Source organism: Phoxinus phoxinus (assembly GCF_949152265.1).
Source record: "Phoxinus phoxinus genome assembly, chromosome: 1".
In the NCBI taxonomy this organism is placed as follows: Eukaryota; Metazoa; Chordata; class Actinopteri; order Cypriniformes; family Leuciscidae; genus Phoxinus; species Phoxinus phoxinus.
The window spans coordinates 1,681,547-1,708,455 of NC_136876.1; the positions used below are offsets into that span (position 1 = coordinate 1,681,547).

General features: G+C 40.7%; 2 protein-coding genes across 2 annotated transcripts; both read right to left on the reverse strand.

The window, feature by feature from the left end:
- Nucleotides 1-112: 112 nt before the first annotated feature.
- On the reverse strand, nucleotides 113-5,388 carry LOC307003161 (uncharacterized protein; the record flags this gene model as incomplete). The annotated part of the gene is made up of 4 exons (XM_079621320.1): nucleotides 5,323-5,388; nucleotides 2,277-2,318; nucleotides 239-2,188; nucleotides 113-123 (listed from the first exon to the last, which is right to left on the reverse strand). Exons 3-4 carry the CDS (start codon nucleotides 2,178-2,180, stop codon nucleotides 113-115), a joined length of 1,953 nt encoding a protein of 650 aa, XP_079477446.1. The 5' UTR covers nucleotides 2,181-2,188; nucleotides 2,277-2,318; nucleotides 5,323-5,388.
- Nucleotides 5,389-20,623: 15,235 nt separating this feature from the next.
- Nucleotides 20,624-25,826, reverse strand: LOC307003166 (uncharacterized protein; the record flags this gene model as incomplete). Its single annotated transcript, XM_079621332.1, has 5 exons — nucleotides 25,575-25,826; nucleotides 23,741-24,893; nucleotides 22,231-22,297; nucleotides 22,000-22,131; nucleotides 20,624-20,824 (listed from the first exon to the last, which is right to left on the reverse strand). Exons 1-5 carry the CDS (start codon nucleotides 25,606-25,608, stop codon nucleotides 20,624-20,626), a joined length of 1,587 nt encoding a protein of 528 aa, XP_079477458.1. The 5' UTR covers nucleotides 25,609-25,826.
- Between the last annotated feature and the right edge of the window lie 1,083 nt (nucleotides 25,827-26,909).

Consider the following 26,909-nt stretch of genomic DNA (forward strand, 5'->3'; position numbering starts at 1 on the left):
ACAGATCCATGTACAATAAGCATCCCCTCAGTGTAATGTATACCACTGCACGACACATTTTTTGCCATATGAACCTGAGTCACATTTGGGTATCTTTGCTTCAGTGTACACATTACCCTTTCACTAAGGACATCAACAGGCATAATTGAGACATCAGTGACATCCAAGGATGACTTCTTGAGACTCCAGGAATGTGTGTGATAGGCAAGCATGAACTGGTGTTTAATAGCAAGTGAACGAGCTATATTCTTAAAACAATTAGTATGCCATGGTGGCTCATCATCTGGCAATATTTGCCCAATAATGAAAGGAAGCAATCTTAGCAAGGTCCAATTTTCATGTGCATTACCACCTATACTGTTGTTGGATGCGAAAGAGCGTGGTATGGCATGTGGGCGATTCGTTTTGTCTCCCCATTTGTATGGAAATGTCTGTATCAATGTATTGAGAATTTCAAGAGTAAAGTACTTTTTGGAGATCAACAAACTAATACAACGTGCCAGTTCAACTGGAACAACACCCTCAAAGAGATCATGTACAATATCTGGAGGATAGCCAGTGGTGACGTGAAAATGTGAAAGGTGCTCAGTTAAAACACATTGTCTTTTGACACCACAGCAGAAACTTTCATTCTCCTTTGCTGTCTGTACATGAGCATCATGAATGTCTCTGGTTCTAAGTTGGAAAGCCCCTGACCCGACATCCTTAGTTTGAAATTCTGACTTTTGTCCAGTGCAAAATCTACATATTGAACCTCCAGAAAAACTCTCAAGAAATCCACCAATAGAGTGGGCTCCAAGGTTGTCCGCTATTACACACTGGACAGTTCCTTTAACCAACTGACCAAGCTGAGAAATGAAAACACCATGCTGTTCTAATACTTGTAGGTCTTGCAAAAGAGGCTCCAACACTTTTCCATAGCCATAAGTCTTGACATCATCAGATTTGCAAAGAACAGCAAGATAGATTGAGGATAGAGTTGAATGGTAACCTGGTGGCAAATTACCCAAGACCCAATACACACCACAGAGTTTGTGCTTTTTCCGAGATGTCCCAAGTGGGTTACATAACTCGAAATCGTCAACATAAAGATTAATGGCTATTCTCAAATCTTCTCCAGAAAGGAACAGATTTTGCTTCCAGTACTCACCATCTCTTATGGTTTTGTAATACTGGAGACCAGTCAATTGATGGTCTTCAGTTCTCTGAATGTCAAGATGATCAAGGACACCTTTTTGACTGAGCAGATTTTGCAAAGACTTTAAAATAGGAATATATTGAAACGTCCTGCTCTTCTGTAATTCTAGAATGTACTCAACCGGCTCTAAAACACCAAAATGAGATGTGTAGTACTGTTTACGTTTATATGCAGTAGCAAGAGGGCCCTCCTTAGAAATAGCTCTGCCCAGTGGATTAGATGTGCATATAACAGTGGAAAGCTCATCAACTACAGATTCCTCAACATGAATATTGTGATTTTGGAATAGATCAGACACAACTGCTTTTGTGACGGGTATAGATGCTGTACTTAATATATAGTGAAGTTCAGAAAGGACCTCATCAACAGCTGACTTTGGAACGTGAACAATATTTTCCAACTTCAATAAAATGCAAGCAACCTTTTCTTCAATAGACTTTGGCAGGTCTACTCCTACAGTATCATCACCACTTAGAGTTTCAAATTCATAATCTGTATCCACAGACTCTGCTGGCCTATCTACAGAATTGTCTGACTGATGCAACTGACCACTTGAACTGACGACAATGGGTTTGAAGTCTATTAATGAATGTGGAGTGTGTTTCCGATATCGGTGGGTGTTAAATGTGCTGTAAATATTACTTTCAAATGCACATCCTACAAACATACACTGAACCGTTTCATTATGCCTGAGATGTCCATTTATGTGTTGAAAATAATCTCTTTCTGTTGCTAGCTCCTTGCATGAGCACACATGACACTGGAATGTTGTTAATTCTTCTGGCTTTGGAGTTTCCTGTTTAGCATGTGTTTTGTACGTGTGATTAAGAAGCTTACTCCAGGTACTAAACGTGCATGGGCAATCTGTGTATGGACATGGATAGTGAAAACTGCCCCTAAAACACACATGAGTCTGCCTAAAATGCTGCAGCAACAAATACCTGCTAGCTAGTTTTGAAGGACATTCTTTGCACTGCCACATTCACAAACCTAAAAAGAATTAAAAAAAAAAAAGCATTATTAGATACCATATTTAACAAATGACACAAGTAAATCAGAATATTTGAATATGACTTACTATAACTAGGAGGTTGCTGTTCACCTGGTCATGTTCATCAAACTGTGAAAGAGAAGATGTTGTTTAGGAGTGGGAACCAGTACTCATATGAAAATATGCTTTTTGTTTACTTGGTTCTATTTTACCCAAGTCGTTCACTTAAATTATTTTTAAATCAATTTAATTACTTGAGAGAATTGGAAAGTGTCATATTAAAGGGTTAGTTCACCCAAAAATGAAAATTCAGTCAGTAATTACTTTAGTAAGTAAAAGTCTTTCGTTCATCTTCGGATCACAAATTAAGATATTTTTGATGAAATCTGAAGGCAGTCTCACTCCTCCATAGGCTTTCAGAGGGACCCAAACTCGCCGGCCCAGAATAGTTATTAAAACATCGTTACAATAGTCCAAGTGACTACAGTGGCTCTGCATTAAGTTTATCATGGACTTTATTCCACTATTCATTTCCTTCTCTCTGGGCCTCGAGTTAGATCACGTAGTGTTTAAGCGCAGCGCGTCTGTGTTGCACGTCACCACATAGACTCACTATTGGCCGACGCTGGTCATGTGTGTGATGCGCGGTGACGCGCAACACAGACGCGCTACGCTAAAACACTACGTGAACTAACTCGAGGCCCAGAAAGAAGGAAATGAATAGTGGAATAAAGTCGTTATTTTTGTTGTTTTTCCGCACATAAAGTATTGTCTTCGCATGATAAAACTTAATGCAGAGCCACTGTAGTCACTTGGACTATTGTAACGATGTTTTAATAACTATTCTGGGCCGGCGAGTTTGGGTCCTTCTGAAAGCCTATGGAGGAGTGAGACTGCCTTCAGATTTCATCAAAAATATCTTAATTTGTGATCCGAAGATGAACGAAAGACTTACATGGTTGGAACAACATGAGGGTGAGTAATTACTGACTGAATTTTCATTTTTGGGTGAACTAACCCTTTAATATGACACTTTCCAATTCTCTCAAGTAATAAATTGATTTAAAAATAATTTAAAATGTTTACTTGGTAAATGGACTAAAGTTACAGCTTACGCACTCCTAAATATTTTTGCGTTGCACCATTAAAATTAGTTTAAAAACATAACTCTACGTTCCAACTAAATATTTACACCTATCAGGAGTAACGGTTGGACTAAAATAGCAGGCAGACTGAACTGCATCAATAAGCTCTTCTTTTACCTGACAGACTTAAATTATTTAGCCATATGATAATGCTGACATTTAAACTGCCTTACATTTTAAAAGAGAGAACATTATGTGAATAGATTGCTTTGTTAGCGGCTCATCAACACGCACCCGTCCAACAGAGCGCCACTGTGTACATCTGTCCCATCGGTCTGTGTTGTGTGTCACATAAAATCATTGTTATCAATGTTATTTCTTATGTGTTTTTTTTATCATTACTTATTTATCCTTATTAATTCGTTTCAAATACAGTTTCTGAATGTTAGTTACATAAAAACACTTATGCTATTCATGATTAAGTGTCATAATGGAAATGTATTTTTACCTTTAGTTAAGTGAGGCAAAATAAGTTAAATAAGTTAAAATGAAGGATAAACTGAAATTCACAGCATTTAAACAACTTTACAACGAATTTAGAGTGATTGAAATTTATTTTAAACACTGTTCCTGGAGATTATAATTTATAACCACAACATTTATCTGTGCACTGCACATTTTATGTGTGTGTGTGTGTGTGTGTATATATATAGGCCTATATATATATTTTTTTTTTATGAGAAAGGAATGAGAACATAGAGCTATAATTTCAACAAACGTGCGTATATGTTTACTGCAAAAACAGACGACTATCGTCCATTCTGTCGCATTTTTCAGGTGTTCTGATGACCCTGTCTGTTACTTTGAGCTCAGCTGCGATGCGAACGTGTTCCCTCTGTCCCTCGCAAATGCAGTATATATGCATGCTATAAATAAGTAGTTTACATGATAAAAAAATAATCTTAATATTGAGATATACGTTACCTCTAGTTTTAATAATTTAAACAGGCCTTTGAAGTTTGGGCGAAAATACACGAAAACATTTTTTGCCCAACTTCGAAGGCCTGTTAAAATTAAAACTAGAGTTAATGGTAGGGTAGGTCAGAATTGTCTAAAAAAAACTTTTATTCAAATTTGTTTAAACTGTCTATATATACCAATACTTAATTAAAATGCAAGTACTCTGAAATAGAGAGTATAAAAAACTGAGTGACTCTAGTGTATTAAATCTTCAATAAACACAGCTCATTAATTCCATTCACTCCCACCTAAAAACGGGTGCGCGAGTGCGCGCACGTGAGCAGAGCCAGTCATAGAGGCGGTAGTCATGGCGACGGAGAGTGACAGTCGCGCAAGCCAATCACTTGTTTCGTCCCGGTAGGAATTAATGAGCCGTGTTTTTTGAAGATTAAATACACTATAGTCACTCAATTTTTATACTCTCTTTTCAAAGTACTTACATTTTAATTATGTATTGGTATATAAAGACAGTTTAAGCCAATTTAAAAAAAAAAGTTCTTTAGACAATTCTTACCTACCCAACTAACGTACACGTTATATCTCAATATTAAGATTATTTTGCTACAGCGCTTAATGTCAGGTGATTGTAAAACACGGAACACCTCACTTCATGATTTCATGGTGAAATGTCTTATTTTTCATGTTAAGCAGGTACATTTTGGTCAAGACCAATGCACTGTGGCCAATTCAGCGTGAGTGACGCAGCAAAAATAGGCTCGTCGCCGAAACGATCGAAAGCCGCCAATTAATTTTATGACGGGTAAGTTAACGTTATATCAATCCAACTAGCAAGCCAATTAGCAAAGAACCAATTTGGACCGTTACAGTCAAATTCTGAATCGTTACACTGGTAGCTAACTTATACAACACATAATTTGCACGTTGCGTGGGCGATCGGAGGGACACAGAACAAATCACCTCGCATAATTTCATGTAGCATATTTCACTCAAAATTGTGATCTACACATTCTCTTACAGTGAGTGAGGTAAATTCTTTACTACAAAAACTCAAACAAACTAATACTTACCAATAACGAATACGACGTAGCAGTCCTTGAGGCGGCAGACGACAAAATGGCAGCCACACACTGAGCATGTTCTTCTCTGGTGGGTCTCAGCTTAACTTTGCGCGCGCTCCGAATCCGAAGCCAAATTAATTTGAGTTAATCAAATTAAAATAAATCTCATAGATGACACTATTTATACATTTTACGTTAGACTTATTAAGTATACATACGTATTATTCCTAATTAGAAATATTTAAATAAAGTGAACACAATTTAAATGTGTCATATAAGAAGGGCTTGAATAATTTTTTTGAGTGTAATAAACCAGAAAAACTACAAAGGACTACAAAACATGGCACAGAACAGGAAATAACAAAAGTCCACACAAGACAAGGGGAACACAAGACAGGAATCATGACATAGGCTATGGAGTTAATCTCATTGGAAATGACAATCGATTTTACCTCACCACAAAGTAGGCTAAAGCTTGATTTAAATAGAGAATTATCTTGCTACCCAGGTGGATATTCGGGGCTTTGGTCCAAATAAAAATTGGGTATTTTTATTTAAAGGAATTCATTAATTATAAAAGCGATTTAACCACTGCTGGAAAAAATTTTTTCCTGATCTACGTGCGTTTTAAGGTCTTTAAAGGCCAAAAAAAAAAAAAAAGGACAACAGTAGCTTTAAAAGCATGTCAGTGGGGAGTAGCATAAATGATTTTGTCAAGCAGAAAACAGATTCTTAAACATGAGAATCAGTTTAAATTCGCAATGAATGATCAACACTACAAAATGGAAATGCAGAATTTTTGTATGCTTATTGTTGACAATTCACAATCACATATCCGAAACGGGAATGTCCTGAAATAAATGATTTTGCATACACACATACAAAGTAAAAAATTATTATACTGAACATGTTAGTTTCTTGCAGAGGTGGGTTGTAACGAAGTACATTTACTTTTGTATTTTTTGGAATTTTTTTTACTCTTTAGGAGTAGATTTAAATGTGGGTACTTTTACTTTAACTCGAGTACATTTCTTATGAAAAAAAAAAACCTTTTACTTCGTTACGTTGGGCGACGTTCCTCTCGTTACTTTATTTTAATGCAATACATGTAATTAAATGCTTAGTTTATTTCAAGCGTGCTGTATTTTTTTTTTGGGGGGGGGGGGGGGGCATGAGCGATGCTTAATTCACAAATGAATCACTCTTTTGAGTCGATTCTGTTCAAAGACTTCATCAAATAAGTTGGCAGAACTGTCTAAATCAGTTCGCGAATCAGAATGATTTGTTCGGCCCGCTATCCCGCGGTAATGTGTGTGTATTGCGCAGTGGCGTGCGAACTCGTCTTGAAAACGAATGCCTTTGCCTGCATTAGACACAGTTAACCAGTTTAAACGCGCTTGCGGAAATATACATTTTGTAAAACAGACAGAAGATCCGTCGATGTGCATTTGATCGATGTTTGTGTTCAGATGTTCAGTAGCGGTCATGAGCGCCAGCACATGTGAAGAGTTTTAACTCTTTCTTCTCGGTCAATTGTTCCCTGCCTTTAAATGCAAAACTCTGCAGATTCACTTTATTTCGACATTGTCTAATAATCCAAAATGTAGTTGTACAAGTTATACAAACCAACCCAGTAAACATTGGACGTCAGATAGACGTGCAGATCACGTATAATGGCAATGACCAATTCTGAACATCTATTCGACGTCCAAACTAGGTCCTCTATTTGGACGTCTAACCATGACCCGAATTGGACGTCATATTGACGTTCAACATTTGACCTTTGAACTGGGTATTTTTTTGGACGTCATTTGGACGTCTAGGTGCAGGAAATTGACATGATTAATATGTAATTTTGTATTTATTTACAAATATCAACACTGTTGTTATCAACATGATTAATACATATGAATACAGATATTTTTTATAAACAAACACGATTTATTATGTGTATGCCTATTCATTTATTCAATAGGCCTTTTTTTTTTTTTACATTTTCCTGTTTTTCTTTAGCTGGTTCATTTATTCTAAGTAGCCTAATCAAGTGATGTATTTATTCATTCATATATGAATTTTTGCATGTATATGTTTATTTATTTGTAAATGCAATTTGTGGGAAATTAAAGTTCAGAAAATAATTGAATGGTAGCATATTAGGCCGAGTGAAAGCAGGTGAGTGAAACCTGCTTGAGCACGGAGGGGAGGGGTGGGGTGGGTGACGAGTGCCCAGCCAACATTTGTATGTGGGGCCCATATGGGTATTAAATGGGCTGGAAAAATGGGCCTTATATAGGATTGTCCGCGGGTTTCTGAATGGCCCCACGCCAACTGCCCACATGGATTTTATGCATGATTACACTTGCCACTAGGTGGGCCCCAACTGGGCAACATGCACAAGACCTGTTTCGGTCCCAGCTTTAAGTGTTATGTGGGTACTACATGGGGACTACATGGGCTTTAAATATGGGTTATAGGTGGGATTGTCCATGGTTTCCATGTTGGCCTCTTGTCAATTGCCCATGTAGATCATATGCAGGATTTCACTGGGTGTTAGGTAGGGCCCAAGTATACAACACATACAAAACCCATCTGGGTCCCATCTTCAAGCTCTATGTGGGTGCTAAATGGTGACAACATGGGCTTTAAATATGGGTTATAAGTGGGATTGTCCATGGATTCCATGTTGGCTCCTTGTCAATTGCCCATGTAGATTATACAGTATGCAGGTATGGCCCAGCTATATAACATGTGCAAAACCCATCCAGGTCTAAAGGTAAAAAAATAAAAAAAATCACATAAACACCGTGTGTCCATGAGCAGTTATGGCTGTAGGTATCAGTAGACCACAATGCCAGTGCCACCACTGGTCTGAATAAAAGACTTTGGACATTTTAAAATAAGATGCTAAATGTCTTTCTTACTGGTTCTTAACTGTTAGTCCCATATTACCAAACTTTTCCACTAAATACTATCCAGGCTCCATTGGTAACCAAGACTCTTCCATATCCATATAGCCTATGGTTTGAGTGACCTATATATTTCCATGTTTATCAAATTTATGAAACTTACATAATGGCAGTATTTGTTTAAATTCAACCTTTAACGAACACATAAAAGACATGCAAAAAGAACATGAATTTTCATTTTCAGTGCAGAGTCAGTGCAGACATTTCAGAGTCTGAAAAAGTTGCAATTACCCTTTTCATTGTTTTAATACCGTGGAGAAAACAAGCTTTCAGTAGTTAAATCTGACTAGAAACACCACACAAATAAATTAGCTAAATATTACCATGGCAGAAAGCAATAGAGCACAAAGTGAGACTGAAATCCTCTCAAATTCCAATTTTATTTAACTAATCATTATTATGTAATGTTTGTCAAAAATGGCACAAAACAATTATAGAACAAGTGTTGCACACACAGAATAAAATAGTTTATAAATTGTCAAGAAATTGAAGATACTGTCCTCACATACCAGGGCTGGCCCGTGGAACAGGCGGAATAGGCAAATGCTAGGAGCGCCCAAATTAGTGATTTTTTGGTTAACACTTTACAATAAGATTTAATTTGTTAAAATTAGTTAATGTATTAACTAACATGAACTAACCATGAGCAATACACGTGTTACTGTATTTTTTAATGTTAGTTATTAAAAATCCAGCTGATCATGGTTTGTTCATATTACTTCACAGTGCATTAACTATTTTTTAAACTAATAATATATTAGTAAATGTTGAAATTAACATTAACAACGATTAACAAATGTTGTAGTGCATTTCATTATTAGTTCATGTAAACTAATGTAGTCAACTAATGTTAACTAATGAAACCTTATTGTAAATAGGGTTGGGCATCGGTTGGGTTTTATCCGATACCAGTACCTACTCAGTATTTTTTAAACGGTTCCGGTGCTTTAACGGTTCTTGAACCGGTACTTAAGAAAGCGAAACTGCACACACTTTGTCAAAAAATAATACCCTCTTATTTACAGGGCCAAACTGGACACAATATTAACTTAAATATTTAAATATTTTCTGATTTCTGATTAAATGAAAAATAGCGCCGTTTAATAGGCTATTGATGTAAAACACTTAAGATCAACATTTTGTCTTCACATATTATGACTTTTACTTTAAGCAGAGAAATATCTGACACTGAGCAGAAATATTTAACACACACAGTATAGCCTCGTATAAAGTGTTGGAACTTTGTTAAAACATTTTGCACACGTTGTCACACTCGCTGTTGAATGGCAACGGTGTTTGCTAGCCTACTTGATATGCAAGATTTGCAGTTGGCATTAAAATAGGCATACTAGACTGAGCCGAAGAGGAACAGCCTGACCCAAATGTTTAATGTTGCAATTGTGACCGTCTATTTGCATGACTTTTATATCCAGCTGGTCATTTTTATGCATTCATTAGCTGGCGAAGTTGCATATTTAAAGCTAGGGACGTGATTGCTTTCTCAACATTGATAAACATAAACAAATCAGAAAAGCATTCGATTCAATTCTTTTTATCACTGCAATAGATACTGTAATATTGTAAATTAGATAATCATCAAGTGTTCATATATATAAGCAAATAAAGTGAGGGACTATACAAGTTATATACATTTATTAAATGTTAGTGCTCTGGCCTTTGCAGATATTTAAACATGGCCATCTGCATAGCAGACTCTTTGGATTCATATGAAATGGTAACACTTTACAATAAGATTAAATTTTTAGCATTAAAGCTACAGTTTGTAAGATTTTAAGCCACAAGAGGGCGCTGCAGGAATCCTCCCTTCGGCCAGAGGTAAGTCTGAGGGATTTGGGGGCTGTTCAAACTCTCAAGATAGAATCTTAACGGAGAGTCACGTGACGTGCTCATGAACCCTGTCGCACTTGAGTAGAGCTCCGTACATTTGGCCCCTTTTTTGCCGATTTTGTTTTAAGTTTTATTCAATAATTGTACTTTGCCAGATGTCACAATCGGAAACAGCTAGATTTGTCGCCGTCATCTTCTCCGATTATGAAGAGATCCAAGGCACCGACCACGGATGATACGGTTGACAAAATGGCTAACACGGTTGCACGCTTTGAGGACATCCTAAAAATTGAGCCGACGGCGATGCGGAGTGAATTTGCCTCTCACATGTCAGTTGTCCAGTCGCTATGCTCCAAACTCGATCTTCTCACAGGTGAGATGCGTGAACAAAAGAAAGTAGTCGCAGATCACGATATGCGATTAACCGCACTTGAACAACAGGTGGTGGATTTACAAGATCGCAACAGGCGCAGCAATCTGCGTCTTGGTTGGATTGCCTGAAGGATCCGAAAAAGACGACCCCATGGGCTTTTTGAAAAGATCGCTGTCGACGTGGCTCCCTTCTCTAGCGGGAAGAGAGATTGAAGTGGAACGACCACATCGCGTGTATACAAAGGCTTCCTCAGATCGCGCTAAACCACGGGTCTTTCTCTTTAAACTTCAGCGCTACACGGACAGGGAGCTCATTCTGCGGGCTGCTAGACTGCATGCTCCGGTGAAAACAAGCGACGGAGCAGCGCTGTCCTTCTTTCCAGACTTTTCTCCTATGACTGCAAAAAGAAGTGCGTTTGCACCAATTCGGAGGGAAATGAGGGAAGCTGGAATCCAGAATTTCCTCCTTTATCCTGCAACGCTGAAGGTCATTCTCAATCAAGGCGAGCCAAAAATGCTGTACCCCCCAAAGGAAGCAAGACACTTTCTCCCACTTATCTTCGGCCGGTCATAGCTGAGATGCTCTAAAAAGTTCTAACTCGTTAGGTGATTATTATTTCATAGAGTTCACCTCACTTTATTTTGTATGCCATAATTATTAAAAGGCTGAGCTCTCACTATATTGTATTTCTTATCGGGTTGTGTGCCATGTAATTTTTTTTTTTTTTTTTTTTTTACACATGTATCCAAATGTGTATATACAATTTATTATTATTATTTATTATTTAATATTATTATTATTGTTTTTATTTATTATTATTTTTATTATTATTATTTTGCCTTTTATGTACTTGCTAGTCATTATGTCAGCACTGGGCCAATGTTGGTGCTTCGGTAATGTGCAGGTTTCTGTTGACGCCACTGATCGTATTAAGGGGGGTTGGCGGATCAAGGTTTGTTCTTGGTTTGATCCGCCATAGTTTATGGGAATATTGTTATGTTTCTCCAAATGGTGATGGGAAGGGTGGGGGGTGGTTTGATGGTAGACTCAAATGGTTTCATTTTCTAAGTTATACTTTGTTTTATCTAGCAGCATTTCAATTGGATACTTATGACTGAGCTTAATATTCTGAGTTGCAATATAAATGGCCTAAACGGCCCTCACAAACGCAAAAAGTTTTGGGGATTTTTTGCGAAGAAGAAAGATTGATATAGCGTTAGTTCAAGAATCCCATTTGAAAGAGGAGGATGTACGCAGGTGCAATAATACGTTTAATGAAGTGGTATCTCATTCATCTACTGATACTAAAACTAAAGGTGTCCTAATTTTGGTGCGGAGGACTTTAACCCCCTGGGGTCGGCAATCACGCCGGCGTGATTTGCGCGTTTTTTTTCACATAGCAGCTGAATAAACTTAAAATACTCCGTCATATATGGTCATACAGACTTGATAAAAATGAAAAAAGAATCTGTGAGATGTCTACTTTTGTATGTGTCCACTTACAATCAAAACAAAACGTTGTGCTTTTGTAAAATAAAGAAATTAAACAGGGTGTGCATTCTGCCTCTCCGTCTCGGACCGGGCATATGGGGTGCCTTTTGGACTCCCATTTACCTATTCAGCCACTGTGCAAATTAATCCTTCCTTCTGAGAGATCTCCCTCTTCTGTTTCGGTCATTTATCGGTATCTTCTTGAGCATTCTTACAAACCCTTATCTATTACAACTGTTTGGGCTAAGGATCTTAATGAAGATGTGCATGTTTTATTTTCGGAACAGGTATGGAAAATGTTTAAGCTGTCTTCCAAGAACCCCAATCATCAAATGATACACTGGAAATTACTACATAGGGTTTACTTGACTCCTATGAAACGTTTCTATATGAATCTATCCTCCTCTCCCAAGTGTAATCTTTGCTCTCAAGGATCTCTAGGCACGTACTTGCACTTCTTTTGGGACTGTTTCTCTCTCTCACCTTTTTGGACCCAGCTGTCACAAGACTTATCATATCTGTTGGAAACTGATATTGGTTTGACCCCACACCTTTTTAAAAAAAAAATAATTTTAGGGACCTTACCTTATCTATTCAACAAAGATATTTACTGTTAGCCGCTCTCACAGCGGCAAAAAAATGTTTAGTTAACCGCTGGAATCCTCCTCACACAATGGACAGACGAACATAGACAGTATCTTTGCTTGACATTATATCGATGGAACTCTCGACTTCTCGTATGCATGGATCCAATGCTAAGACTGTGAATTTATGGCAAGCTGCTTTTGATATTGTGTCAACTTTTTTAACATCCATGTAAGACATTCTATATTTGTACTTGTCATTTCTTTTCTTTATTATTATTATTTTTCTACCCCTCTTGTAGTCTACCAAGGGTGGGATGGGGTGGGTTGGTTCTAGATTTGTATAGTTGCTTTTTGCTTGGCATCTTTGTATTTCTTGACTTTAAAAAATAAAACTCAATAAACAGTTGTTAAAAAAAAAAGATAGAATCTTAAGATTCACACAGAGTAAAGCCACTGCTCCACAGGTAACTCCGCAGAGTGTAGTTGAGGAGGATGTTGTCTGTTATCATTGTGGTCAGCCAGGCCATACTAGACCTCTTTGCCCCCTGAAGAAACCCAAAACGGCAAGCCTTTATGTTCCTCATTCAGTTCAGTCATCCCCCATGAAATGCAACTCCCAGCCAATTAGATCTGTCTTGTTAAATGGTGGATCAGTTTTAGTCTTGGTAGATGCTGGTTGTACATATACCCTAGTGCAGAGCAGATATGTGCCCAGACAAGACTGGAGTGACACAGAGACAGTTACTGTTTGTTGTGTACATGGTGACAACACTCCATTGCCTACTGCAGAAGTGTATATTGAAGTCTTGAATCAGTCTGCGGGGAGTCTGCGAGAAGGACAGAGCGCGCAAGTTTTTTTTTCTTAATATTCAGTTCTCTTGTTGTTCAGTGTATTATTTTCCAGAAAGTATGGCTATTTTCGATTCTGTGGTTATTTGTACATTTTTACCTTCAAACAAATCTGTATTTTAACTAGACGCGTCTGAAAAGTATATTGCAAAGTAGTCACGCGTCTAGTTAAAATACAGATTTGTTTGAAGGTAAAAATGTACAAATAACCACAGAATCGAAAATAGCCCTACTTTCTGGAAAATAATACACTGAACAACAAGAGAACTGAATATTAAGAAAAAACCACTTGCGCGCTCTGTCCTTCCCGCAGACTGACGCTTTGTCCTGGCCTTGATAGATTCTCCTCGACTTTATATCTGTTCTACAGTTGCTAGCTCTCCAAGCAATTAACACAGGCAAAGCAAATAATCCGAAAATGGGAGGAATCGAAACTGCCTGTTGGACAGCTACACTTAAGTGCTATAAAATTTAAACTGCAATATACTTTTCAGACGCGGTTGTTATTTAGTTTAAATTTTATAGCACTTAAGTGTAGCTGTCCAACAGGCAGTTTCGATTCCTCCCATTTTCGGATTATTTGCTTTGCCTGTGTTAATTGCTTGTAGAGCCAGCTGTCCTCACTCAGGCATTTGAAAGCACTATGCGGTACTGTTCAGCTCTCCTCGTGTGAAGACCGACTCGGGTAAAGACCATCGACTCTACCTGCGCGACTCCACCGAGCAAGGACACCGAAAAGGCACTTAAGTATCCTCTTCTCCCTCTTCCTTTCACACTGGTATAGTACCTTACTCAATATGTGCTTTCAATACATTCCTGTTGTCTCTCGACGACGATCTCTTATCACCCACAGAAGGCAGCGCAATACTGCTAATCTGCGTCCCATTCTCTCATCCTCACACACACCTCTATCTCTTTCTGTGGGTCTACGGAATTGTCAGTCAGCAGTCATCAAAGCTGACTTCATTCCAGCCTTTGCATCTCATTTCACTCTTAATATTTTAGGCTTGGCTGAGACCTGGATTCGTCCAGAAGACTCAGCAACCCCGACTGCTCTCTCTAACAACTTCTCTTTCTCTCACACTCCTCGCCAGTCTGGGAGGGGTGGGGGCACAGGTCTTCTCATTTCTAACAATTTGAAATACTCAACCCTCTCCTCTCTATGCAATAACTACTCGTTTGAATATCATGCTATTACACTTACAACTCCCATTAAGATACATATTGTAGTCATATATCGCCCCCCAGGTCAACTGGGAAGCTTTGTAGAGGAGCTGGATGTGCTGCTGTCTTCCTTCCCTGAGGATGGCACCCCACTGGTAGTCTTTGGGGATTTCAACATTCATCTAGAGAAGCCGAATGCAACAGACTTCATCTCACTCCTAGCCTCATTCGAACCTTAAACGGCTCATCACCACAGGTACTCACAAATCAGGCAACCAACTGGACCTGGTATACACACGCAACTGCATCACGGACAACACTTTGGTGAAACCTCTCCACGTTTCTGATCATTTCCTCATTACTTTTAATCTACAACTGTCTACCCATGCTCCACCAACCCCCCTGCCAGTTACTTTCAGACGAAACCTGCGCTCACTCTCTCCCTCCCATCTTTCCTCTGCTGTGTCATCTTCTCTCCCCTCACCCTCACAATTCTCATCTCTGGATGTTAATACCGCAACAGATACTTTATGCTCCACTTTAACTTCTTCTTTAGACAATATCTGCCCTATCTCCTCCAGGCCAGCACGTACTACTCCCTCTAACCCCTGGTTATCTGAGGTTCTTCGTGAACACCGGACCAAACTCAGGGCAACAGAGAGGAAATGGCGCAAATCAAAAGACACAACTGACCTTAGTATGTATCAATCTCTGCTCTCTTCCTTTTCTGTTGATGTTCATGCTGCAAAATCTTCTTATTTCCACAACAAGATCAACAGCACCGCTAACACACGAACACTTTTCAAGACATTCAACTCTCTCCTCTGTCCACCTCCACCACCACCCACCTCCTCTTTAACTGCTGATGATTTTGCTAACTTCTTTACCAGCAAAACAACAACTATCAGCAGTCAGTTCTCAGCTCCACACACACAGGAACCCAGTCCAACCCCTCCCAATCCGAAACACCTTCTCTCCTCATTCTCTCCACTGACCGAGGAAGAAGTATCTAAACTTCTCCTCTCCAGTCACCCTACCACCTGCCCTCTAGATCCCATCCCCTCACACCTTCTACAAGCCATCTCTCCCACACTTCTACCAGCACTCACACACATCATCAACTCATCCCTCCACACTGGCACTTTTCCTACAGCATTCAAGCAGGCTCGGGTAACTCCACTGCTTAGGAAACCAACATTAAGCACATCACTCTTAGAAAATTACAGACCTGTCTCTCTCCTACCATTCATCGCGAAAACACTTGAACGAGTTGCCTTCAACCAAGTATCATCTTTCCTCTCTCTGACCAACCAACTAGATGTAAACCAATCTGGCTTCAAGAAAGGGCATTCAACCGAAACTGCATTGCTGTCAGTCACAGAAGCCCTACGGATCGCAAAAGCTGCCTCCAAATCATCAGTTCTCATTCTCCTGGATCTGTCTGCTGCCTTCGACACTGTGAATCATCAGATTCTTCTGTCCACCCTCTCATCACTGGGCATCACAGGAACTCCTCTCCACTGGTTTGAGTCCTATCTCACAGGTAGGTCCTTCAGGATCGCTTGGAGTGGCGAGGTATCCAAAGCACATCAACTGACTACAGGGGTTCCTCAGGGTACAGTTCTTGGACCGCTCCTCTTCTCCATTTATACCACATCACTGGGACCCATCATACAGGCACATGGCTTCTCTTACCATTGCTATGCTGATGACACCCAGCTCTACCTCTCATTTCAACCTGATGATCCCACAGTAGCTGCACGTATCTCAAGCTGCCTGGCGGACATCTCGGCATGGATGAAGGAACATCACCTGCAGCTCAATCTGGCAAAGACTGAGCTTCTCGTCCTCCCTGCCAATTCGTCTCTACAGCACGACTTCACTATCCAGCTAGATTCAACTTTAATCACCCCATCAAGGTCGGTCAGAAACCTTGGAGTAACATTTGATGAGCACCTGACCTTCACAGACCACATCACAAAGACAGCTCGATCATGCAGGTTTGCACTGCACAACATCAGGAAGATCAGGCCTTTCCTAACTGAGCATGCAACACAACTTCTCGCCCAGGCCTTGGTTATCTCTAGGCTTGATTACTGCAATGCTCTTCTGGCCGGTCTTCCATCATGTGCAATTAAACCTCTACAAATGATCCAGAATGCTGCTGCCCGTCTTGTCTTCAACGAGCCCAAAAGGGCCCACGTCACTCCTCTGTTCATCTCTCTGCACTGGCTACCACTCGCTGCTCGCATCAAGTTCAAGGCATTGACGCTTGCTTACAGATCGACCACAGGCTCAGCTCCCTCCTACTTTCACTCGCTCCTACGAGTCTACATCCCTACCAGAAGCCTGCGATCGGTCAATGAGCGACGGCTCGTGGTACCATCACAGAGAGCTACAAAATCACTCTCCAGAACATTCTCATTCACGGTTCCATGCTGGTGGAATGATCTCCCGAACCCTCGTCCGGAATGCAGATTCCCTAACTACATTCAAAAGACAACTGAAAACTCATCTCTTCCGCGTGCACTTGACATAAAAAAAAAAATAAAAAAAATAAAAAAAACCTCTTCCTTTAATCCTCCCTTGTTTGGCTTATGCTACTCTGAGCAATGCCTGAACTTTGTATTTTGAGCACTTCTTGCGTTGTTTTTGCCTCTTCACGATGACTCGCTTGCTGTAGTCCTCAGTTGTAAGTCGCTTTGGATAAAAGCGCCTGCTAAATGACTAAATGTAAAGTCTTATCTGATGAAGGTTGGAATTGCTGAGACTCTTCCCTATCCCACAAATATGCCAGTGTTGGCTGAATTACTGCAGGACACAGAATGGTGTGGGGTAGTGACAAGGGCTCAGTCAAAGCAGGCAGTGCAGACAACACTCGACCGAGACCCAGATGATTCCTTGCAAACCTTGCCTTTTTGTTCAGCTGATATTGAGACAGAGTCAGGACCAACAGAAGACAGCAGGTTGCAACAGCATAGAGATTGGGTAGCAGACTTGATGGACACCTCAGAACAGGCTAACAAGGATATTGCTGAACCTGAATTATGTGAGTCAGACATTGTGATTCCGAATGGTCTAGCCCAGCTGCAGAGGGAGGACTCGACCCTAGCCAAATGTTTTGATCAGGTTAAGCAGAAGAAAGACTCTGTTTTACTTGAGGATGCTTTTGTGTTGAAACATGAACTCATGTATAAGCAGACTAAGGAGGGAGATCTTCGACTTGTTGTACCTAATGCACAAAGAAGTGAGGTGTTACAGTTAGGTCATTCCATTCCATGGTCAGGTCATTTAGGGTTCACGAAGACATGTTGGAGAATCTTTAAAAGATTGTATTGGCCCAGAATGTACACAGACATTAAAGAATGCTGCCAAAAATGCCCTGAAATGCCCCCAACTCACTACTGGTCGGACTCCTGCATATGCACCACTGATCCCTTTGCCTGTGATTGATGTCCCTTTTGAGAGAATAGGAGTGGATGTTGTTGGACCAGTTGAGAGAAGCCAGGCAGGAAACCGGTTTATTCTAGTAATCTCAGATTATGCCATGAGATACCCTGAAGCATATCCCTTGAGAGATGTTACTGCTAAGCAGATAGCTTCAGCCTTGTTGAAATTCTTTTCGCAAGTAGGCATACCAAAAGAGGTTCTGACAGACCAAGGCACTAACTTTATGAGTCGCACAATACATCAAGTGTATCAGCTATTGGGCGTTAAGAGAGTACGAACAACCCCATATCACCCTCAGACTGATTGTCTTGTTGAAAGGTTCAATCAGACTCTAAAGAATATATTAAAGAAGTTTGTTTCAGACTCCGGCAAAGACTGGGATAAATGGCTACCGTACCTCCTTTTCGCCTACCGTGAAGTACCCCAGGCTTCTACAGGATTCTCGCCGTTTGAATTGCTATACGCCCACCAAGTAAGAGGTCCTCTAGATGTCCTGAAAGAGAGCTGGGAGGCGACAGACAACCCAAAGAGAATGAACATCCTCACTTACGTGATGAAAATGAGGGAGAAACTTCAACAGAAAATCTGTTAAGGTCCCAAGTACAGCAGAAACACTGGTACGACAAGACGGCTAGATCACGAAGCTTCGAACCAGGGGACGAAGTGCTGTTGTTGCTTCCAACCTCTGACAATAAGCTGTTAGCAAAGTGGCAAGGCCCGAACCAGATCAAGAAGAAGGTAGGTCCAGTGACCTATCAGATCGAAATTCCCTCGAGAAACCAGCCTCTGCAGACATTTCATGTGAACATGCCAAAAAAAAAAATGGCATACGCATCGAACTCCAGGCCAAGCAGAAGAGAGCAATGACATCACTATGCTGGTGAGAGCCATAGAGGGTGAAGAGGAAGTAGAAGAACAGTATTTACCGACCTGTCGCAGTGACAGCAAATTGGATTTGCATTACCTGAGTGAAGAGCAGAGACATCAACTATGGGAATGTATACCTGAACAGCTGTTCATGGATACCCCTGGCAGAACAGGTTTGGTCGAACATTGTATCATCCTCAAGGACCCTAAACCTGTCCGTCAGGCGGTGTATCGTGGCAGGTACTGCTGAAGCCAGCGTGTAAGGAACTTACTGCCTTCAGAACCCCCTTTGGCCACTTCCAGTTCCGAGTCCTTCCTTTTGGGCTCCATGGGGCCGCGGCAACATTTCAAAGGATGATGGATAAAATCCTCCATGGTACAGAGGACTATACTGCAGCTTACCTTGATGACATCATAATCTTCAGCCAAAGCTGGGAAGAGCATCTGGAGCACCTTAAAGGGGTGTTGAATCGCATCAAGGCTGCAGGACTAACCATTCGTCCTGATAAATGTGCCCTCGCCAAACCAGAAACCCAAAACCTTGGATTTGTACTGGGTCACGGTGTGATCCGACCTCAGGTGGGGAAGGTGGAGGCCGTTAAAGGAGCAGGACGGCCTGTGACAAAGAAGCAGGTTAGAGCTTTTCTTGGACTTGTTGGCTGGTATAGGAAATTTATTCCAAATTTCTCAGCCAGGGCAATAACCCTAACAAACTTGACAAAAAAGAGCCAGCCCAACAATGTAGTATGGACTGAGGACTGTGAAAAGGCCTTTAAAGAGTTAAAGGATGCACTGTGTCAGGAACCAGTTATTCAGAGTCCTGATTTTGGGAAACTGTTCACAGTACAGACTGATGCCTCACAACATGGCGTTGGTGCTGTACTCCTTCAAGAGGAAGAAGGTCAACTCAAGCCAGTTGTGTACATCAGTAGGAAACTCCTGCCCAGAGAGGTAAACTATTCCACTGTTGAAAAGGAGTGCCTTGCTGTTAAGTGGGCACTGGACTCTTTAAGGTATTATTTGCTTGGACGAAAATTCCGGTTGGAAACTGACCACCGAGCGTTGGCCTGGTTAGGCCAAAGTAGGGACACAAATGCTTGCATTACTAGGTGGTTTCTGGCCCCGATTTGCCGGCTACTCCCTGTTCCCCTGAACTGCCGGCTACTCCCTATTCCCCTGAACTGCCGGCTACTCCCTGTTCCCCTGAACTGCCGGCTACTCCCTGTTCCCCTGAACTGCCGGCTACTCCCTGTTCCCCTGAACTGCCGGCTACTCCCTGTTCCCCTGAACTGCCGGCTACTCCCTGTTCCCCTGAACTGCCGGCTACGCCCTGTTCCCCTGAACTGCCGGCTACGCCCTGTTCCCCTGAACTGCCGGCTACGGCCGGTTCCCATGAACTGCCGGCTACGCCCTGTTCCCCTGAACTGCCGGCCACGCCCTGTTCCCTTGAACTGCGGTCTCCGCCTTGTTCCCTTGAACTGCCGGCTCCACCCTGAGCCCCTGAACTGCCGGCTCCATCCTGTTCTTCTCATCATGCCTGCCAAGCCTGAGCTTCTTCGTGTCATGCCTGCCGAGCCTGAGATTCTTCACGTCATGCCTGTCAAGCCTGAGTCTTCAGACAAGATGGCGCGCATGAGTCAGCCTGTCCACGGAAGCTGTCTCTGAGATACTCAGCCCCGATTTGCCGGCTCCACCCTTTTCCCCTGAACTGCCGGCTACGCCCTGTTCCCCTGAACTGACGGCTTCGCCCTGTTCCCTTGAACTGTCGGCTCCTTCCTGGGCCCCTGAAGTGCCGGCTCCACCCTGGAGGCTTCCTGCTCTGGGTAAGCCACACCCTTGTCAGCCACCAGGGCGCCCACCCTCACATCCTGTTGATGGAATATGGCACGAGGCTGTGCCTTGCGGAGGGGGAGATTCTGTCACATTGAGTACTCCACGGCTTTGGAGGGTTAATAAAGGCCTTCTGAAGCAAAGCGATGAGTTTGTGTAAAGTAAAATTCTAGCTTTGGGCCATACGAAGTCCACTTGCGCCTAAAGCGCAACTTACGCAACTTGTGACGTCAGAAATGGCGTAGCATAAATATCAGCAGTACGTCACATTACTCGCATAAATTGTGCTTTGACTTAAGTCAAATCCGTATGTCTGTTTGGCCGGAAGCTAGTTATTTTACTCTTAAAAGTAGTTTTAAATATTGATATTTTTCTTACGCATCGCTAAACTTCAGAATATCCTTATTAACCCCCTGGAAAAGTGTGGAGCACTTTTATCATGGATAGATGCACTGTATTGTATTTTTATCCCGCTGTAACCTATAAATCATTCTCAAACATACCCATAATCTGCTGCAATCAAATATTGCCCTTACCTTTAGATTAAAGATGTCGATTCAGGGTCCTCGGTGGTGCCTCTAACCAGTTCAATATTGAATTCGAATGAACTAGGTGTTTGCTAATATTAATATTTAATTACAAAAAATCATGAAATATTGATAGGAAAAAATTACTCTTAAGACTTGTTTAAAAAGTTTTACGAATCACCACAACATGATTTCGTTTTATTAAAAAAGATTCAGAATAATACAAAGGGGAAAAAAAACAAAGGAAAAAATAACAAACACGTAAAAGACCCGAAATGTGGCCCCGAAAAAAACCTCTCCAAGGCTTTTTATACTAACCCTGGTCTGGGCCGCCTTCTAACAATGGGCTGTTATTCTACTACAGCCAATTCCCTTAAAGGTCAAACTTTGGACTTATCCTAGTCCTTCATTAACATAGGCTTGCAGAGGCACATATTCAAAATATCCATTTTCTTTTTACACCTATTCTATGCAGCACATAGACAAAAGCTTTATTTGGTAAGTGTCACGGGTCTATGAAGGAAGGCTCAAATGCAGAATGAGTGTTAACATGTTTTTTAACAAACAGTAGACAGATGACAAGATGTGGTGGGAGAGGTGAACAGTCCAGACAATAGGCAGGGATGAGACACAATGACAGCCGTTGTAACTAGCCGAACAGCAGTTGTAACTAGCACAAGATGACTGTAGGCTGGAGAGTAGTAATGGCAGAGCAGAATGAGACCTGAGAATACCAGCAATAGCCAGACAGGAACTTCAAGTACAACAGGCAAAGCACTCAGGGATCTCAGGCTCAGCACCAGGCTTGCTCCAAAGCTAAGAGTGTAAGCAGCCAGGGACGCTCTGCTAGCAGGACAGGACTGGAACTACAGACACAGGAGACAAGACAGACAGGACCGATGGCAGAGATAAAGAACAAAAAAAGAAACTTCTACAAATAAAACACAAGAGGAACAGGTGAGCACACTCAGACAAGGAACAGGAGAACACACTCTGGTAAACGAGGACTTAACTAGACAAGAGGGTGTGGTTCTGGGAAACAAGGAGGCAGGAGCAAAGGAGCACATGGCCAACACAAACAAAGACAGAGCCATATGTTGAAGCACAACACAAACATAGAGACATGAAACACAGACACAGACAAAGCTTCCAGGGCAGAACCCTGACAGTAATTTGACTATCGTAACCCTTTTGACCTTTCTCTAGTTTCGCACATTTTCAAGGTCTAAGGCGAATGATGTTCACAGTTCCTTTTAAAAATACATGTGGTCCTAACAGTCTAAACATATTGAGTCCACATACACAGACACACACAACACCTCTGACAATGAACCATAAGTTCATAGGCCAAGCTCAAATTAGGCTTTAAGTAATTTGAGCTTGTCCTGCAAATTCAACATCCTCATTTGAGCAGTTTATTTCAGTTTGCACTGTGTATTATTTTCCTATTTAATCGCTCAACTGGTTCGATAATTTTAATTAACTGCTGAGCACGATGAATCGGTCCGTTCTTAGGGAGTCGAGCCTCAGTGGGTGATCTTCGCCTTTCTCTCCCTTCTCCGTCTTGCGAGCTCTCTTTGTGTTGTCCCTCTGGAGGTGTTCAACTATAAGATAATCCATAAAAATATCAGCTTGTCTGTTACATTAACATTTCTAATTTCTAGGTCATCTCCATCCGTTACTTTCAAAGCATGCAGATAGTCGTTAATATATACCATTTCTTCAGAAGAAGTTTTTTTTTTAGGGAATTTATCAGAAGAAGATTTATCAGAAGAGTTCATAATCCTATGATCTACAATATTTATTACAACTTCAAAACAGAAACAGTAACTCACTGCCATTATAAGTGCATTATGGGGAGCCAGGACATTTTTTAATATATCTCTGATTGTATTCGACTGAAAGAAGGTCATACACACCTAGCATGACTTGAGGGTGAGTAAATCATGGGCTAATTTTTCTTTTTGGGTGATCTCTTTAAAATGCTTTCTCAACGGATCTGCCAGCGCTGTGTAGTAATGTTGCTGCGTGATCGAGATCGGCCCACGAGTAAACCGCTGTCTAGTATTGCTCCGAGCGGATAAACTGTTTGCGGTGCGCAGCTCAGACGAGTAGCGGGGTTTCATTCTGCTTTCGTTTGCCGTGTGATGTGTCTCGTTTGCGGCAGAAATGGCAGCTCTCTTGCACCGGCAGAAAAAAAATTTCTCTCCAAAAAGTTTGCAAAATGTGACCACTTACTCTGTCTAGAGCCCTGTATAGTGCTGCATTTCTGCTTTACATGAGCGCCACCTACTGTCAGAGAGCAAATTAGTGGGTTCTTTGCATTGATCTGAACTGACAAATTAGACAATCCTGTTGGTTGAAAACGAGTTAATAGATATCAAGCTAATAAAATGTCCTGTGGCTATAGGGTGATGTGTGGCTAACTTACACGGAGAGACTTTGTTGCTCAGCATTTGAAAATAAACTACTTACCGTGATCTCAGACTGTGTTTCTCCACTGTATGGATCTTCATGTGTGTCTTCAGGGCACTTTTAATAGAGAAACTCTTTCCGCACTGATCACACTTGTAAGGCTTCTCTCCAGTGTGGATCCTCTCATGTGTTTTCAGATGTACTGACTGATTGAATCTCTTGTCACAGTGTGAACACTTGTACGGTTTTCCTCCAGTGTGGATCCTCTCATGTGTTTTCAGAGATGATGACTGATTGAATCTCTTGTCACAGTGTGAACACTTGTAAGGTTTTTCACCAGTGTGAATTCTCTGGTGCAGTTTTAAATTGCTCGCTGTAGTAAAAGTCTTCTCACATTCAAAGCACATGTACTCTCTCACACCAGTGTGAGTTTTCTCATGTGTATGTAAGGTGTGCAGCAGTGAAAAACTCTTTCCACACACAGAACATGAATACGGCTTCTCCTTCGTATGAACTCTCAGGTGTGTCTTCAGGTGTGATGCACTACTAAATGTTTTGCCGCATTGATCACATGTGAACGGCTTCTCTCCGGTGTGGATCATCATGTGACGTGCAAGACTTTGTTTGGCTGTGAAACTGTTTCCACACTGATCACATGAGAACGGCTTCTCTCCAGTGTGGATCCTCATGTGAATCTCAAGACTTTGTTTGGTTGTGAAACTGTTTCCACACTGAGTGCAGGTGAAAGATTTCTTGGCTCTTCTTTTCTTTAAAAAAATATTTTTAGTCTTTGAGCGACTCAAAGGTTTTCCTCCAGGTTGGACATGATGTTCCTCCTCCACTTCACTCAGATCTTCACTCTCCTCCTCCACTTCTCTCAGTTCTTCACTCTCCTCCTTCACTTCTCTCAGTTCTTCACTCTCCTCCTTCACTTCTCTCAGTTCTTCACTCTCCTCCTTCACTTCTCTCAGTTCTTCACTCTCCTCCTTCACTTCTCTCAGTTCTTCACTCTCCTCCTTCACTTCTCTCAGTTCTTCACTCTCCTCCTTCACTTCTCTCAGTTCTTCACTCTCCTCCTTCACTTCTCTCAGTTCTTCACTCTCCTCCTCCACTTCTCTCAGTTCTTCACTCTCCTCCTCCACTTCTCTCAGTTCTTCACTCTCCTCCTTCACTTCTCTCAGTTCTTCACTCTCCTCGCTCTCTTCCATCGGGTCTGACGGAAAAGAAACAAATATTATTATTTTTCAGTACATCAAAATTATTCAAAGAGAGAAATATAAAGTAAAAGGACATGAAAGAACTGAAGAAAACCCAGAACATTCTGTACCATTTCATAGTGTAACTGTTTATCATGTGACAATCTGGGCCTCAGGTCAGGAAGCAGACAAACTGGCTAAACCGACCGTCTACTAGCGGCCTCACGTCACCAAGGTCAGATAGATCCCATCATATAGAGCCTCTTTCACCTAGATATCATCATATAGAGTCTCTTTCCCCTAGATATCATCATATAGAGACTCTTTCATCTAGATATCATCATATAGAGACTGTCTGTTCCCCGAACTTGGAAATCCAAAAAACTTTCAAACCCATCTTAGGTTAAAATTTTTATTGATGTTCAACAAATAAAAAAAACAGATATAATACAAATGAGCAAATGATAAAGCTTGGGTTGCTGAATATTCAATCTCTTACTTCAAAAGCGCTAATAGTTAATGATATGATTACAGATTATAACCTAGATGTGCTGTGTTTGACAGAAACCTGGCTAAAACCAAACGATTACATTGCTTTAAATGAGTCAACCCCACAAGATTACTATTACGGAAGTGCTTGAATGTTTCTAACATGAATGTTCTCCAGCATCATGAATGAATGAAGAATAAACACCAACCTCTCTGTTCTTCAGGATCTTCAGTGTGTTTCATTCTGCAGGGTTCTGGATCACTCGTGTTCTCACTGTCCTCTTTAATAAACTCAGTCTCTGCAGATTTCAGCTCTTCCTGATGCTTTCATGCTCGTCTCCACTTGTAGCTAATGGGGATTTACAGCATTTATTGGAGAATTGCTGTGGGAGGAGCTTCACTGATGATGTGATGACAGTGGGAGGAGCTTCATTGATGAATTCCAGTGTGGGTGGAGCTGATCTGCCTAAAATCAAAAATATCAATTACTGATCATTTTTATAATAAATTACACTTCTAAGCATTTATGTCTGTCTATCTATTCATCTTACAGTAACTGATGCCAATTAATTTATTAATTTAATGCTAATCCTAACATTGTTCTGCTTCTTCATTAAAATACAGGTATCTAGAAATAAAGAAAAGAATGTAAATAATTTAAATTCTTCCAAATATAAAAAATGGTAAGAAATCAGTTCATAAACACAGAAACCATAAACACAGAAATAAACATATATATATAGTAGGCAACAAATCCCCTCAGTCTGCTGACACCAATGAAATGAGCTTTAAGTGACAATTTACAGGAGATCTGGAGACATCAGCATAATAAATGAGGTGAAAACAGGAACTATTGTCATGAAATAAAGAGTGTTTTCAGCAGATCTGTTAATATTGATGAGCCTCAGACTATCAACACTCATTCAACAAGCCATTCAGGATCATCAGCAGATCATCTCACTTTATTCTGAGTGTTTGCTGTTAGAAACACATTATTTGAGTCAGAGAGATGACTAAAGACTATTAAACTGCTCCATTGAAAGGCAATACTGTTATTTCTCACACTATGACATGGATAAAACATCAATAACACAAAAACAATCACTAATGACACTCATCTTCATAAACCACTACAGATAAATAATTACAGCAGCATAATATGTCCAAATTAATCTAACTTAATTATTTTTAATAACTTAATAATTGAGCCAAAACCAAAAATGTGTTAGGTTGTGCCCCTAATAAAAAAAATCCAGTTCATTCCTTATTAAATGTGTTTTTAGGCGTTGTGTTTGTGTTGACTATTACCTGTATATATTGTGTTTCAGCTCAGCTGATTTTTGGATTGATGGTAAAGAAGATGGAAGTTTAAGTTAGATTAAAATCAAGCTTAAAGGGCACCTATTATGGAATTTTGAAATGTACCTTTCATGTAGTGTGTAACATAGATCTAAGTGAACAAAAACATCCTGCAAAGTTTGAAATATGAAAGTGCACCGTATATAAAGTTATTGTCTTTCAAAAGTGAGAGTCGACTCTGAGTC